Source organism: Nyctereutes procyonoides, unplaced genomic scaffold (assembly GCF_905146905.1).
Source record: "Nyctereutes procyonoides isolate TBG_1078 unplaced genomic scaffold, NYPRO_anot_genome, whole genome shotgun sequence".
In the NCBI taxonomy this organism is placed as follows: domain Eukaryota; kingdom Metazoa; phylum Chordata; class Mammalia; order Carnivora; family Canidae; genus Nyctereutes; species Nyctereutes procyonoides.
The window spans coordinates 34,017,935-34,035,092 of NW_026575020.1; the positions used below are offsets into that span (position 1 = coordinate 34,017,935).

Genomic DNA, 17,158 nt, shown 5'->3' on the forward strand with positions numbered 1-17,158 from the left:
TAATGTCCATGTAAAGATGTAGGTGCTCTTACTTTATTTTTATTTTTTTTTTAAGATTTTATTTATTTATTCATGAGAAAGACAGAGGCAGAGACACAGGCAGAGGAGGAAGCAGGCCCCATGCAGGGAGCCTGATGTGGGACTCAATTTCGGGACTCTAGGATCACACCCTGGGCCGAAGGCAGGTGCTAAACCACTGGGCCACCCAGGGATCCCCTCTTACTTATTTTTAAATATTCATAAGGAGGAGCTTTCAAACATAATGGAAGTAGAGAAAAACTGGAAAACTCTGTAACAGAGCTCATCAGTATTTTTTGTCTGTTTGGCATGTGTGTGTCAAATTGTAGAACCAGAGAAAAGGGCATTCAGATGAAAACTCCAATGCCAAAATCAAACAAAACCGTGTCCTTGTGTGTGCACCTTCCAACGCAGCTGTTGATGAACTTATGAAAAAAATCATCCTCGAATTTAAAGAAAAATGTAAAGACAAGAAGAATCCTTTGGGTATGATACTTATATGGCTTTTAATTTGTTTTGGGTTTTATTCTCAGTGTTTAGTATGGTCAATTTTGAATGCCAAAGAGCAAGCCAGTTTGAGTAATAACTTCTGCTTGGGGCTGTGGCCCATATGTACTCATGAATTCATCTAGCAGATTTTATTGAGCACTTAACTCTGTGCCAAGGCACTGTGCTAAGTACTGACATTTCAACAGTGAAACCTTCCAAGAGACAGTAATGAGGAAGCAGATCTGTGGGCAATTAGAGTATAAAGCTATACATTCTATAAGAAAAGTAAGATGTGGCTACTCTCAGACACCTTAAAACGGCCCTTGGTCCAGTCATGGGAGGGTTAGGGAAAGCTTCTGGAAGAAATGATGTCTGAGATGAATCCTGCAGAGCAATTAGGAGTTAGCCATGGGAAAGGATGAGGGGGATGTGGAGAACTCTAGCAGAAGCTTCTATTCACTAGAAATGACCAGAGGTGAGAGAACCTCTGTGTAGTACAGCTAGAGTATAATGAGCCCCATGAAGGCGAAGGTTTGGGGGTTTGTTTACTCTCTCAGTGAGATACAGGTGGTGAGGGCAAATAGGTACTGTTTTCATTGGGGAGGTGTGTGAGTTCTGTATTGGGTTTGATGTCAAGTGGACTTCATGTGATAGGTCAAGAGTTTATAAAAAACCTTGATCTTGCATAGGTAGACCTGGAAGTGAAAATTCTGTGTTGAAGGATTAGTGCATCTTCAGTTTTCTAGGTAGTGCTAGATTCTTCTCGGAAGTGGTTCTAACAGTTTACATGCCCTGGAACGGCTCCCATGCGTATGCATTGATGTGATTTTAACATTTCCCTGGCTGAGGAAAGGTGAGCACTCTCACATGTGTGCTGACAGCCCAGCAGGGCTAGAATCGGGACAGGGCCACATAGGCATCCGGGTTGGATCTTCAATTTTGGTGTTTTTTGTTTTTTGTTTTTTAAAGATTTATTTATGATAGACATAGGGGGGGGGGCAGAGACACAGGAGGAGGGAGAAGCAGGCTCCATGCAGGAGGCTGACGTGGAACTCGATCCCAGGTCTCCAGGATCACGCCCTAAGCTGCAGGCGGTGGTAAACCTTTGCGCCACTGGGGTTGCCCTTCAATTTTGTTAGAAAATAGTGTCTTCTGGCTGTAGGAAAGAACTTTGGTCTTTTACACTGCATTCATATCACTTCTTTTCACTACTGAAAAGCTGTCCTTGAGAGTCTTTATTTTTTATTTTATTATTTTTTATTTACTCATGAGAGACACAGGCAGAGGGAGAAGCAGGCTCCACACAGGGAGCCTGAGTGGACTTGATCCTGATCCCGGGGCTCCAAGATCACGCCCTGGGCTGAAGGCGGCACTAAACTGCTGAGCCACCCGGGCTGCCCCTGAGAGTCTTTAAAGAAATGTCTTGGACATCTCGCCATTAAGTAGGTGTTGATTTCTGGGGTTTAGTATTTACCCTTTATCAAGATAAGTTCCTGTGTCAGTTTCTATCTTGAAGGGCCATTGAATTTTATTGCATGCATTTTTCTTGTTGCATTTTCATGAAGCTTTTTTCTTTAATCTGTTAATTGGGCAAATACAATGTTTTTGTAATGTTAAAGTATCTTTGATTCGTAGAGTAAGACCAACTTGGTTATGTATTATTTTTTAACACATTCCTGGATTGCTGTTTTATTTAGGATTTTAAAACTAGTACTCATGAATGAGGCCAGCCTGTGACTTTCCTCTGTCACATCTTTGTTTTTTATTACACTGACTTTAAAAAGGGAATTGGGGAGAATTTTTTGTTTATTCATGGAATGATTAATATATGACAGAGATTATCCATTCCTTAAAGATTAATTTGTTTTTAGTGTTGTTTATTGTCTTTTTTGACAGATTGTAAGTTCTAATCTACTGTTCAAATGTCTTTAACTGTTACGGGCCTATTCAGGTTTCTTTCTTTTAGTGGATTAGGCTAATTTTTTTTTTTTCTTTCAAGAAACATTGACACTTCCTCTTAGTTTTCAAATATATTGGCACAAGGTTGCCCATTGTATTCTCATTTTAAAACTCTCAGTGTATTTTGATTGGGTCACCTTTGTCATTCCCTGTATTATATATTTGGTCTCTAAATCCACATGTGGCATGGGCCTATGGTTGGAAAGTCCTGGAAGAGAATTTAGTTTTTCCCAGCTAAGCCTCAGCACAGTTAGATTCACTTCATTTTCATCCTCCCGTCTCTTCCAGACCCTTTTCCTTTCCAGGAGTCTTTAAAATCCAAGCCTCTTAAAAAGTTTCTTTGTCTTCATTGGAATGATAGTTTTGCCAATATAGACATTTGTCAAACTCCGTAGAACTAAAGATTTTTAAAATATGTGCATTTCATTGAGTGTATGGGGAAAAAAAAATTCTGAGCACCTAGACAGTACCAGCCCCAACTCATCCTGTTCCCCCAGGGAAGCCTCTGCAGCTCATGGGCTTTCAATTCTGGTTTTGAGCTTTTTCTTTGTTTTTGGCTCCTAGGAATTTCTCTTCCATTTCTGTGAGCTCACCCTGCAGTTTAAAAGATGTCTGTTTTAATTTATGGAGCATTTCTAGGTGTTTGTAGTGGGTGAGTTTCCAGGTAATTTCGTCTTCGTTCATCATGGAAACACAAGTAGGTTAGCAGTTTTGAAACCTTCAAGTAAATCTTGGCCAGAGATTATGGCTTCAAATTTAGAAGAATGAGCTGAACTAGGAACAAAAATATGTTGTAGATATCTGCTTTAATAAGTTATTCATTCATTCAACTTAGATTTATTGTACTTCTGTGCCAGCCGCTGAAGTAGCTGGCAACCACAGCAAAACCCTATTCAGTGGAAGGAGATTGACAATAGAAGAAGTACGTGATGTGTCAGTTTAGGATAAGTGCTGATTGCTATTTTAGCGCAATGATGGAGCTGGAGATTTTTAGATTAACATATAAAATGTGGTGACTTAAAATAAAGGTGTGGTTAATAACCACTTAAATGAGATTTAGTGTTGGCAGTTCTCTACTCCACAATTTCCAGCACTTTGTGTCCCTTAGATTCTGGGGTAGCAGCATGATGTTTGGAGTAAAGTTTCAAAAACTTTGTTGTGAATATACCACAGAAAAGGATTTGATAGTTTTTACTAAATGATTCTTTCTTGGAAATTCAAATATGTATTAATATATGAAAATCTTTACATATCTGAAATATCCTGTGGTTAAGAAGTTTCTTATTTTACTCACCTTTCCCAAACGTATTTTACTGTGGAATGTTGTACAGAACATAGTTTGAGAAATGTTGATACAATTCAGTCTCAACTTTGTAATGTCCTGTTTATGCAAACTCTGTAGCTTTTATTTGGTAGAAATGGTAAGTACCCTGTAGGGTGGTAGTGAATGTCTAATGTGTAAGAAGCCTCTAGTGGAGTTCAGGTGTGTAGTTGATATAATTAATGTTGGCTCCCTTCCCTGATTGTTAATATGCTTACTTGCCAATAGGTTGGCAGTGTCCTTATTAATCTGTAAGTATGATTTTTTTAATCAACAGGAAACTGTGGAGATATAAATTTAGTTCGTCTGGGTCCAGAAAAGTCTATTAATAATGAAGTTCTAAAATTCAGTTTGGATAGCCAAGTTAACCACAGAATGAGTAAGTACTAATTAAGGCACATAGTAACATTACTTCTAATTCCTTTTACATGATAAGTAATGTCTTGGGCATTAAAGGTACTTTGGAGACAATTGAAATAGTCTTGCTTTGAGACCTAGTTTTTCTTTTCATTGTGTATGCTTATTTATGTATTTGTCAGAATTATCAAATCATAATTTTTTATTTTATTTTATTTAAGAAAAAGACTTACCCTCTCATGTTCAGGAGATGCACAGAAGAAAGGAATTTCTAGATCATCAACTTGATGAACTTTCCCGCCAGCGTGCTTTATGCCGAGGTGGAAGGGAAATACAGGTATCTAAACATTTCTTGGTGAATATTTTTTAATAGTTGATAAGAACACAAGCTAGTGATGAGTATTTGATCTCATTGTTTTATCATTGCCTTATATTAGGGATTAACAGACTTTTTCTAAAAAGGAAAGGTAGTAAATAACTTAGACTTTGCAGGCCAAAGTTCACTCTGTTTCAACCACTCAATTCTGCTGTGGTAGCATAAAAGTAGTGATAGATAATACATAAACAAATGGATGTGGCTATGTTCCAATAAAACTTTATTTATAAAAACAAATGAGCTGAATTTGGCCCACAGCCTGTAGTTTGCTGTTGCCTGCCTTATATTAAAACTGTAGTGAATTTATTAGATACCTTTTAGTTGCAAGTTAAACCCAAGTTAGACAAAGAGGGAATTCATGAACTCATATACCTAGGAGCTCTGCGAGTGATTAACTTCAGTGTACCTGGATCCAAAGGCTCAGATGATGTCATTTCTCCATTCTTTGATTTTTCTGTGTGTTAGACATTTCTCATCTTGGAAAAGACAAGTGCCACCATTCTGGGTACCACCACCCCAGCTTAGAAAACCCTTGGGAATGGTGCCTGGGTGGCTCAGTTGGTTAAGCATCCAACTTTTGATTTTGGCTCAAGTCATGATCTCACGGTTGTGGGATTGAGCATCCAACTTTTGATTTTGGCTCAAGTCATGATCTCACGGTTGTGGAATTGAGCTCCGAGTTGGGCTCCATGCTCAGCAGGGAGTCTGCTTCTCTTCCTCTTCTCCCCACCCCCCTGACTGTGCAAGCAGGCACTCTTTCTCTCAAATAAATCTTAAAGAAATAAAAGAAAACCCATAGCAATGGAAGGGGTTGCTTTCCACACTATCCATGCATCAGTTCCATGGAAGGAGTTTGACTAGTCCCTGGGTATACAGGTCTAATCCCTGTTTAAGGAAATGTGAACCATAGTTTACCAGGCCTGTGTTATATGCCCATCACTGTGGCTAGAGGAGTGACTGGGATGTGATTAATAACCTATTTGAAGCACCCAAAAATTCATAGAGAAATGAGTCCCAGGGGTTGGACTGCTTAGACAGAATAGCACACATGGGACACACTGGACAGAATGGAATCTTGTACAGGGTTAAGGGTTTATCAAATTAATGCTTAATTTCTCTGTGGTCTGGCACCCCACAGAGAAATTAGAATTAAAAGTTTATTATTCATAGGTTCTGGAGGAAGTACTCGTCCTGCCTCAAGGGGCCACACAAGGAGGTCAAGGCAGAGTGCAGAGAGGCAGGATCTGGGGCGCACATCTTTGTTAGGGATCTGTGGGTGGGGTGCTTTGGGGTTTCTGGGCTAGGGCTGGATTGGTCAACTCAGACCACAGGAGTGGGGTTTTGATAAGCTACATGGGGATGCATAAGGCACACAGGTGCGAGAGGCAGGGAAGACTGCTGGTCATGAGGGCAATTGGGGAGTCCTGTTGGAGCTTCCATTTGCTGGGACTGTGGCTGCTTTCCTGCCTGGGGGCCTGTGTTTCTGTGAGAGCTGGTGTCCAAGGAAGGTCTCTGTAGGCTGCTTGGCCATACAAGATGGATGTGAGGTTGCAGTACCACAGGGTAGTGTGGGAGCAGCACAGCATGGGTGTCAGGGCTCTGTTGGTGAAGAGAGAAGGAACTGAGTAAATAGCATGTCTGTTGGGCAGATTGTAGTGTCACTTGAATGCAAGGCAGTCAACTGGAAAGCTTTTTAAAATGCTCAGTTTAACTTTAATGATTCCACTCTAACCTTTTCCAGAGGCAAGAATTAGATGAAAAAATTGCGAAAGTTTCAAAAGAGAGGCAGGAACTAGCTTCCAAAATTAAGGAGGTAAGTGGTTCACCTGTAGCATTTTCCAGGCTTTTCTCTCTTTCTCTTTATTATGAATTATTTCACACAACTGATGGGCTTTTCTCAATTGCATTTAAAATGTTTATTATGAAAAACTTTTTAAAATGTTAAAATAGAGAAAATGGTACAGTTATGTACGCGTACATTTGCTTTTTTTGCTTCAGCCTAATAATTCTTATCATCACCTGAGATTTCTGAGAAAGAGGTGATTTTAAAATACCTTGTTCTTTTCTAGGTCTGGGTAAGTATTAAACTCCCTTGTTATGTGCTCCTCATGGCCCCACCACTAAAAAGTGATGATAATTATCATCAAATGAATAGTTAGTGAAAGTAGATTTGAAGGTGTTTTCCCTATCAAAAAGAAAATAAAATTTGTGCCCACCCAGGGACACACACACAAAAAAAGAAAGAAAGGAAGATCACATGTCTGGATTCAAGTAGAGTGACAGTGGCTAGGGATTTTGCATTAGAAAGTACAAACTAAGTGTTTTACAATTCTTAGCTGAAAGCATAAACTTATATTTGTTTTTGATCGTAAGAATCTGTAGCATGTGTCACATCTTCCCTAGTATTCTTTGGATATAAAAGTACCAAGGGGCACCTGGCTGGCTCAGTCGGTGGAGCATGTGACTCGATCTTGGGGTTATGAGTTTGAGCCCCACATTGGGCATAGAACTTAAAATTCTTAAAAAAAAAAATGAACAAGATTTAGATTAATCAAAGCTGGGAAGAGTCAGATGTATATCCTCATCACCAGATTGCAGCCCTAATAAACCAGCGGGGGTCAGGGAGAACAGGTTATATATAGCAGCTGGTAACAGTATTAGTATTTTTAAGCTGAGATTTTTCTCTTGAATGTATTGTTAGCCTTCCCAATAGAGCTGAATAAATATAGTTGAACTTAATCCATATTTCCATTAGTTGTTTATTCATTTAAATAAAAAATTATGTGGAAAGGTTTTATTAAAATTAATCTGAGCCCGAGATTAATCTTCTCAAATTTAAGGATGAAGTCTGTATTTGCATATATTGTGACAAGTTTGCTGCTCATCACCTTGTTCTGTGGGCCATTGAATTAATTGTAGTTGGGACGCCTGGCTGGCTCAGCGGTTGAGCGTCTGCCTTCGTCTCAGGGCTGATCCTGGAGTTCGGGGATTGAGTCCCACATCGGGCTCCCTGCATGGAGCCTGCTTCTCTCTCTGCCTGTGTCTCCGTGTCTCTCATGAAAAAATAAAATCTTAAAAAGAAAAAAAGAATTAATTGTACTTGTCAGTTTCCCTCAGTTGATGGCTGAGAGGAAAGGTATATATATGACCATGCTCTCACGGTGCTCATGGGAGCGCCACAGTTGCCACCGTCTCCCTGAAGCTTACACACGTGCTTGGGGATACAAGTCTGTGGTTGAACAAATGCACGGGGATGAAACAGGCTCATAGAATCTCTGATAATAACACTGGTTTATTAGCTTGGACGTTAGTGGGACTTGCACTGTCTGGTGCCAATGATGGTATCTGTGTGACAGGGATAGACCGAGGTATTCTTCCTATTGTGCAGGCAGAGTGCTCCTCATTTTCACAGCATTGTTGTTGGTACAAGCTATTGTAAAAGAAAGAACATTATATACTTAAAAACAGAAAAATATATGTTCAAGCTGAGTTTTGACCCTAGTTTAACTCAAATAATTGCTTCACAACTATCTCTACGCATTCTGATACCTGCCCACGTACATCTGCTGTAAGAATTGTAATTTGCTTTGACCAAATCAAGCCTGAATTTATTTTTCCTAATGTGCTAAAATCCTGTTCTGAGCTTAGACTGTAGAGCAGAGCAGCATTCTCTCGAGGGGTTTCTGCCATTCTCTAGACTTGAGGTTTCCCCTCAGCACTTGCCTAAATATCTTTGCATAATAAATGGTGGACATTTTATAGTAAAAATAGGCCTATCATAATTGAATTTCTATGTAGTTAAATATCGATTAACCTTTCTTTGTTGTCTTAGGTTCAAGGACGCCCACAAAAAACACAGAGCATCATCATCTTAGAGTCCCATGTTATCTGCTGCACATTGAGCACGAGTGGTGGTTTACTGCTTGAGTCTGCTTTTCGTGGGCAAGGGGGTGTCCCCTTCAGTTGTGTCATTGTTGATGAGGTCAGTAGGTAGTTGGCCATATGACTTGGATGGTACCGTGAGAGCGAGTCTGGGGGAACCATGCTGCTCCCAAGATAGGGAGAGCAGAGGCCTTTGCAACTAGCTTTTACCTGCTGTCATGTATGTGTAGTTTCTGAGGTTGAAACATGCTGCTGATGGCCCCCCACAGTTAAAATGGCTTTTCCAGAATTGGGATTATAGTCTTAAGGATGCCTGATTATTCCCAGCAGATCCTTCCCAAGAAGTATATCGCTCTGCTTGGAATAGCTCTGGTTCCCTTTTGAAGCAGTTTTAATATAACTTTGGACAGCCCCAAGCCACAATATTTTTAGTTAACATCCTTTATTCGTAGTTCATTCACTGAGCAGACATTTGTTGGGCACTAGCCGTTTGCCAGAATGTAGAGCCAGAAGAGAAAAGACACGGAAAATGAGATACAGAGGATCAATCCAAGATCCAGTTTCACCAAAACCAAAGAACAGAAAGCATGAAAGTGATAAAATAATTGAAGAAAATGTCATAGAAGGGAAGCTTGAGTCTTGCAGTTGATGAGGCCTACAGGGAACAAGGAAGAAAGGGGGTGGCAGATAGGGACACACAGCCCTGCAGTTCACTTGGGCATGTGCCCAGCAGGAACAAAGAACAGAGCTTGGGGCATTACACACCTTCCTGCTCATGGCTGGTTCCCAAGTGGTCATGGCACCCAAGTGGTGCTGACTTAATGGCACAAGTGGCGGTGGTTCTTTCTAACTGATTGTTTAGAGTGTTTCTGTTGTTGCTATTTTATTTTCTAACTAAAAAAAAAAAGGTCCTTATTTTTTTTCTCATTTTATTTTTCTTATTTTTTAAGTTATTTTAATCACTTGGTGTTCATCATGACAAATACACTCAGAAATCCTTATTTTTGATACTCAAGGCAGGAGGAGAAAATGTGATAATTGTCTGAATGTTCCAACTTTTATAAATTAGATAAAGTGTACATGGATAAAGAAACAGCAAAGATGATTAAGAATACTTTCTCATTCTATACTTTCTTCCTAAGGCTGGTCAGTCTTGTGAGGTTGAGACTCTGACTCCGCTCATCCATCGTTGTAACAAGCTCATCCTCGTAGGAGATCCTAAACAGCTCCCTCCCACCGTCATTTCTATGGTAAGTTAGTTTCACATTCATACCACTTTAAAGTAGAAGAGCCTTTTCTGTTCTTGTGTTTGGAGGGGGTTTTTCTTGGATCATCACCTCTTATTTGGAGGGAAAGGTAGGGAATGGCTAAGAAAAGAGAACCACTGTTTGAATTTTAATAGTAAAGGTCTGTGAAAATGTCCCTTTGTTCCTGATTGTGCTTATGTGCATGTGTGACCTGAGCAGTGTGAGCGTCAGGGACCAGAAGATGAGAACGACCATGTTCCGTGTGTGTGTTGGGCTTTTTCTTTGGGAAAGGCAGCGTGTGATTTAAATTTTAAGGGCTGTATCCAGTCCATTTTAGTAACACAAACACCAAAACAGTAATAAAAATTTTACGTTTCCTAACCTCCTGATTTATATTTAAATGTATGCAAATTTGAGGAAAACATTTTAAAGAGTACTTTAAATGTACTTTTAGAGTACATTTCCAGTTTTAGAGTTCTGTGTCTTGTCGTAGAAGAAAAAAAAAAAACTGCCTTGCCTCTCCATCCTCTGGAAGTGCAGCTTCAGGAAAAGAAAAGGAGCAATGAGCCCCGCATGTGGGAAGGACCAGCCAGCATCTCTGCTGTGGCCTGCTCCTCTCTGTTATCTCACAGGCTCATAGAGGCTCATTGAAATGCATACCAGAATGGGACTTGGTAGTTGTTTTGGGTAATCTGAGTAGGTGTAGACCATGGCTCCGAATTTAATAATAGTTGTATATTTCACTAATACATACAGAATAATGGATGCGTTAACAACCAGAGGACAGATCATTTAACAGCATTTCTGTTCAGTTGGGGAATGAAAGCAAGTGGGTATTGTTGTCATTACTGTGTTTTGACTTCAGAGTTACTGAAAATGATTGTGTGGTCCCTCACATCTGAGCACACGTGTGTGATTGTGCTAGGGCGTTGTCCTAGAAGCACACCTGTCTCTGGAGAGCTGTGTCAGTAGGGAAAAGCTGCAGGTGATTTTGTTCATGGAAAATAATGAAGAACCAACTCTGTATTGCATTTCTTTTATTTTAGTAAAAAGTAAATAACACAGCATTTCACAAATTTACTGATTTAATTCTCCCAGGACCTCAGCATGTAGTGAAAAGGGATTGTTGATGGGCCCCAACTTTACTGCCTTCTTTGGTGATTGATAAAAGCAGCAAAAATAAGAAAAATCTGTTTGGGCTTTTTATTTTTACTACAGAAGCAATATAGGCTTATGAGAAAAATTTAGAAAACAGTTACAAAGTTAATTTTCTCAACATGCTTTTCTGTCTACCTGTTTCTAAGGAGAATTACTGTGAACAGTTCAGTGAGTATTTTAACAGATTTTGCTGGGCATGTGTTCGTTTATTCATTTCTTTCTCTCAGTATTCATTGAGTGCCAAGCCTAATTCAAGTGCTGTTTTAGGTGCTGGTGTTAAGAAGGTGAGGAAAACAGGAAAAATCCTTGCCCTTATGGAGTTTGCATCTACGGGGTAACAAGTAAATAAGTCACTAAGTTATGGTATGTCAGGTGGCTGTAAGACTTGTGTGTGCTTGTATATATATGTAAGGTTTGCTTTAAAGGGAGCCGAAGCATTCTGTACCAAGTTGTCTTTTTTCCAGTCGGTAAATAGATCAGGAATATCCTTCCTTGACAGAAACCTAGGAATCTGTGTTATTCTGTAGGATAAACTCAGTTTTTTTCTACAAGTGGAACTGTACCCTTTTCTTTTTCTCAAGAGAGAAGATTCAAAATAGGTTTTGGCTAACTTATGAACAGATCAACTTCTGAGGATGTAGATAAAATTGTTGAATGCCTACTAATAATACTTTTTTTACTTACACAAACCTCTTTAAAATCACATATAGAAACAACCTATGATTTAGGAAGTAATGTCTTTTCCCCCCGCTCACTCATTAGTTGTGAAATAGGTTTTTCAAACTTCGCACATACATCTTCAGTGCCATGTCTTGCAGCATCACGTGTGAAGAGCGCAAATCCATTGTCTTAGGGCATTTTTCAGTGCACATTTGCTTCTAGATTATTTAAGACCATAATACTTTTTGAATATTTGTATGATGTTGACATTGAAAAATATATCCCTGGGCACAGCTATGATAACATTAAAACTGTCTCCTCATTTGTCTTTTAGGTCACTGATTTTTCAGATCAACTCATTAATGGGTTTATGAAATCAACTTAGTAATTACTGTCAGTTGTCTGTCCCGCCCACTGGAAATTATGTGGCACTTGATCTCATTCACCTTAGCAGTCTCAGCACCCCAAATTTTAGGTGCTCAGTGTATATTGGATGGATGGATGGATGGATGGATGGATGGATGAATGGATGAATGAGGAGATTGGTCTTTTAAAAAGGCTTGTGTGTGGGCAGCCTGGGTGGCTCAGCTGGCTTCAGCCCAGAGCGTGATCCAGGAGACCCAGGATCAAGTCCTGCGTCAGGCTTCCTGCATGGAGTCTGTTTCTCCCTCTGCCTGTGTCTCTGCCCACCCCCCTCTCTGCGACTCTCATGAATAAATAAATAAAATCTTAAAAAATAAAAATAAAAAGTCTTGTGTACAATGACAGCCAATATTTCCAGTTGTGAGAGAATACCTTAGAAATAATTGTTAAAATCTGTATTGCAGTTGTTTCTTTTATCATTGGTTCTTTTAGGTGACCTCTGTTAGCATTAAAATAGCTTCGCTTATGGCCATTACAAGGTCTTGTATGGCCATTACAATCTTTTCCTTTTCCTTTTATTCCTTCCTTTTTTAAAGGAAGTAGGTGCCATGCTCAACATGAGGCTTGAACTCACAACCCTGAGATCAAGGGTTGCATGCTCTACCAACTGAGCCAGCCAAGCCCCCCCAGATCACATGATCAGTATGTGGGTTTTGTAAATAAACTTGTATAGTCATGCTACATGGCTTTTCAAGGCCTGATGTCAGAAACATCTTGATCTGAATCTGTGGTTGTTGGTCATCTTATGTTGCTGTTTTCACTTAAACCTTAAACCTTGCTGTTTACATATTAGAGCTCAGTCACTGTTTTTATAATAGTGGGAAAAGTATAGACAGATGCTTGGAAATTGTTGTTCTGTCCCTTTACAGAAAGCACAGGAATATGGCTATGACCAATCAATGATGGCACGCTTCTACAAGCTGCTAGAAGACAATGTGGAGCACAATATGATTGGCAGGCTGCCTGTTTTACAGTTGACTGTTCAGTACAGGATGCATCCAGACATATGTCTCTTCCCCTCTAATTATGTTTATAACAGAAGCTTGAAAACAAATAGGTGAGTTCCATTCATTGCTCATTAGCTTATTTGATTTGTAGGCTTAGGTGCTTGGGAAGAATAGTTATTTTACTGTGTTCTTATGTTCTGTCATAAAAAGCATAAATCAAAGGTTTAATAATTTTTCCTAATTACAAAAGCCATGTTGATTTTAGCAAATGCAGATAAAAAAGAAGAGAACATTGCCCTTATTTATGCTACCCAGAAATAATCACTGGTAACATCTTGGTATATCTATTTCCAGTCCTTGTACTATGCATATCTTTTTTTTACTTTTTCACTTTCTAAATTTTTGAAAAAAAGCATGACACCATACTCCGCATTGTACAGATCTTTTTTGACTTAACGGTGGAGTTATGTCCCACTAAACGTATCATAAGTCAGAATTGCATTTAATACACCTAAGCTACCAAACATAGTCTCATCTACTCAGATGTGCTCAGAACACTTATATTAGCCTACAGTTAGGCAAAAATCATTTAATACAAAGCCTATTTTGTAATAAAGTGTTGGGTATCTTGTATAATTTATTGAATACTGTACTGTTGGTGACAGAACAGTTGTCAGTGTAGAGGTTGGTTGCCATTGTGACTGTGGGGCTGACTGGGAGTAGCAGCTCTCTGCTGCCCAGCATCTCGTGAGAGGATGGTACTGCGTGTTGCTAGTCCTGGGCAAGATCCAAATTCAAAATTCCAAGTACGGTTTCCACCAAAATGTATTGCCTTTGTACCATAGTAAAGTTGAAAAATTGTAAGTCCCCTAAGTTGGGGACTGTCAGTTTTCTGTGGCTTGCTTTTTTCTCACTTAACTGTATCGGGAGTGACATTTTAATTGCAGTTATCTTTAATTACAGGGAGATCACTCTCCCTCATCTATAACAGAAATAAAATTTGTTTTTTTACCTTTCGCTAAAACACATTTTGGTCAAATAAAGTATTTCTTATTCCCAACTCCCTCCCTAACAAAAAATTAGTAAGAAAAAGAAAACATTTTCTTATAACTTATCTCCTGAATGGTGGCTGCTTTTTTGTAGACAGACTGAAACCAATCGGTGTTCATCAGACTGGCCATTTCAACCTTACCTGGTGTTTGATGTCGGAGACGGTTCAGAAAGACGGGATAATGAGTATGTTCTCCTCTCTCTAATCCCTGGTGATAGTCCCACAGTTGTTATTTTTGTTCATATTTACACAGAAAACATTTTTCCTATATCTCTCTGCCCAATGCTAGTACACATTCTTCTGTACCTAGGCTACTAGCTTTTCCTTTTTTTTATTGCAAATTACTAATCTCTTTCTCTGTACAATTCGGCCTTTTAGTTCTTCTTAACTGTATAACGAGAATCGTAATCCCTAGCATGGTAAGCACTTAAGTACATGCTAAGATCACAGCTGTGAGTAAGACAGACATGGCCCCCAGTGCATGGCTTTTGTGATCTAAGAGGCGAGACAGGCATACCTGGGTAATCATCAAGCTATCACCAAGATAATTACTTATTCCAGCTGGGGTAAGCGGTGTGAGGCTCAGTATAGATCCATTTGAATTAAGGTGGGAGACAGAGGGGGCAGTACCTGATGTGTGGGATTGTGATTAAGGTAACACATGCAGGTGGTCTGTGAAGGACGGAAAGGAGTTGTGACTGCTAATAGGAGAAACTGCAGAGGAGTCAGGGCTTCTCGGGAGAAAACAAAGGAGTAACAGTTTGGAGGCAGCATTTGTTAACATAGGTCCTCACATGGAGCACAGGGAAATACGGATGTCACCTCTTTGCTGAGAGTGCTGTAGGGCAGGTGGCATCCTCAGTAAGAATTAGGTATTAGGTGAGCTACCCAGGTGGGGGGAGAGGACATTAGGGATACAGAACGAAGCAGTTGCCATAGAGCATCGTGGGGGTCACTGAGGAGCATTGACATGAGAGGTGACTAAAGAAGGTAAATTAGACTTCAGGGATGGAAGAGATAGTCGGCTAGGGGGCTTTTTTGTGGAGTGAGTCACAAGTTAAGATTGTATTTGAGGCTGTTAAAGTTGCCTCAGGTGCGGTGCATGTTGCTCTTAAAGCAGGAGGGAAGGGAGGGGGTGCATGTAGTTTGGGAGATGAGCTGGGAGTGCAGGAGGTGGCCAGTGGGGAGGCCAGTAAGAATGCAACCCCGCTGTGAGATTCCACGCTGTTCACCTCTAGGGGCTGCAGCACAATCTGTGTGGACAGCACTTCTTTGGCCGCACAGCACAGCTGGTGCTGGGGATGAAGGACGATGATACAGCTAAAGCACTTTTCTCAGTGTGTGGAAGATAGTTCTTAGTGTTAGCTCTTTATTATTCATATCTTTGTTATCATAAATACCTTCTGTTCTTTCTGTTGCTAACCCTGTTACAACAGGGATCAGTGAGTAAACTTCAGTTGATTTCAGAGCCTTTTGTTTCTTACAACTCCCTGTTTCACTGAGTGGTTATAGGTCTTCAAGTTTAGGATATTAATAATGGTCATTGTAACAGCTTCTTTAAGCACAGATGACTGAATAAAGGTGAAACCTCCCTGCCTGCTCTTGCTGTAACGGAAACAAAGCAGCACAGAAGCTAGCAGTTGGGCTGCTACTAGTTTTGATGTGTTTGTTTGTTTGTTTGTTTGTTTTTTCATCTTATTTAGCTCATATGTAAATGTTCAAGAAATAAAACTGGTAATGGAAATAATTAAACTTATTAAAGACAAAAGAAGGGATGTTACTTTCCGGAACATTGGCATAATAACCCATTACAAGGCTCAGAAGACGATGATTCAGAAGGATTTGGACAAAGAGTTTGATAGAAAAGGGTGAGGCATCTATATTTTTACAGATATTTCCAGTATTTCTGTTGAATTAAAAAAGAAGAAAGAGGGGATAAAAGGAAATCTAACTCTAGGAAATGGTCTTAGTCGGTGGTAGTATAGCAGGAGGAGACTCAAGGCTCTGGTCATGCTGGGTAGGGAACGCTCACACTCCCAGCCCCACAGACCAGCCTTGGACAGAGTACCACCTGCTGGTTGCAGTGTCCTCACCACCGCCATTGGTCATGGAGCCGACTGAGAAACCCTTCAGGCCTTTTCCTTCAGTGCCAGGGCTGGTTAATCTGAATTCTCATCTAGTAAGATTTGCGAAGTAACACTTTCACTTAGAATAAAGTGTTTAATCCTTTCCGTGCCTTTATGTACAGGGTGAAGATGATGTTTTTTACTCCTCAACAATAAAATTAAAGATTAATTATTGGAAATCCATTAACTCAAAAATTTCTTAACCTAGGAACATACAAAGCTACCAAAATTGGCTCTAGAAAAATAGAAAATTTGAACAAGGCCTGTAAAAAAATACAGAGATGGGAGTTAGTAATCAAACACTTCCCAGCAAAGGAAAACCCAGGACCAGCCTTCACTGGTGAATTCTACCAAACATTAAGATAAGAATTAACACTAATCCTTCTCAGACTCTTCCAAAAAATAGAAGAGGAGGGAAGACTTTCTAACTCCTTTCATGGGCCAATATTACTGTACCAGAGCCACAGAAACACATCACAAGAAGAGAAAAACTACAGGCCCGTATTATGATTATGGATGTAAAAATCCTCGACAGAATAATGGGAACTGAATTCAGCAGCATATTAAAAGGATTATATACCAAGACCTTAGTGGGATTATCTGGAATGCAAGGTTGGTTCAGCATACAAAAATCAATGTGACACACCATATTAATAGAATAAAGGGAGAAAACCCACATGATCGTCTGAGTAGATATAAAAAGAGCATTGGACTTAAATCCGACACCCTTTCTTGATAAAAACACTCAACAGACTAGGAATAGAAAGGAACTTCCTCAACCTAATAAAAGGGATCTATGAAAAACCCACAGCTAACATCATACTTGATGGTGAGACAGAGTGCTGCCCCCCTCCCAGGATCAGGAAGGACACCTGCTCCCACCACTTCTGTGTAGCACTGTGTCAGAGGTTCTAAGCAGAATAATTGAGCAAGAAAAAGAAATTAAAGGCATCCATATTGTAAAGAAATAAAACTCCATATTATAAAAGAAATAAAACCATCTTTTTTCATAGTTAGCAGGACTTTAGAGATAGAAAACCCTAAAGAATCCACATAAAATATTCTAGTGAGTTCAGCCAACTTGTAGGATGCAAGATGAGTATACAAAAATTAGTTGCATTTGTACAGTAACAACGAGCAATCT

The 17,158-nt window shown here is 39.7% G+C and overlaps 1 protein-coding gene across 4 annotated transcripts in view; it reads left to right on the forward strand.

Moving 5' to 3' along the window:
- Positions 1 to 17,158, forward strand: part of SETX (senataxin) — an 80,980-nt gene that overhangs the window by 53,048 nt on the left and 10,774 nt on the right. For all 4 annotated transcript variants that reach the window (XM_055321912.1, XM_055321895.1, XM_055321922.1 and 1 more), the window contains 9 exons: positions 348 to 504; positions 4,065 to 4,166; positions 4,366 to 4,481; positions 6,262 to 6,333; positions 8,353 to 8,502; positions 9,545 to 9,652; positions 12,760 to 12,947; positions 13,981 to 14,073; positions 15,592 to 15,756. In XM_055321912.1, coding sequence (XP_055177887.1) covers positions 348 to 504; positions 4,065 to 4,166; positions 4,366 to 4,481; positions 6,262 to 6,333; positions 8,353 to 8,502; positions 9,545 to 9,652; positions 12,760 to 12,947; positions 13,981 to 14,073; positions 15,592 to 15,756 — 1,151 coding nt within the window. The remainder of the gene's footprint in view (positions 1 to 347; positions 505 to 4,064; positions 4,167 to 4,365; positions 4,482 to 6,261; positions 6,334 to 8,352; positions 8,503 to 9,544; positions 9,653 to 12,759; positions 12,948 to 13,980; positions 14,074 to 15,591; positions 15,757 to 17,158) is intronic.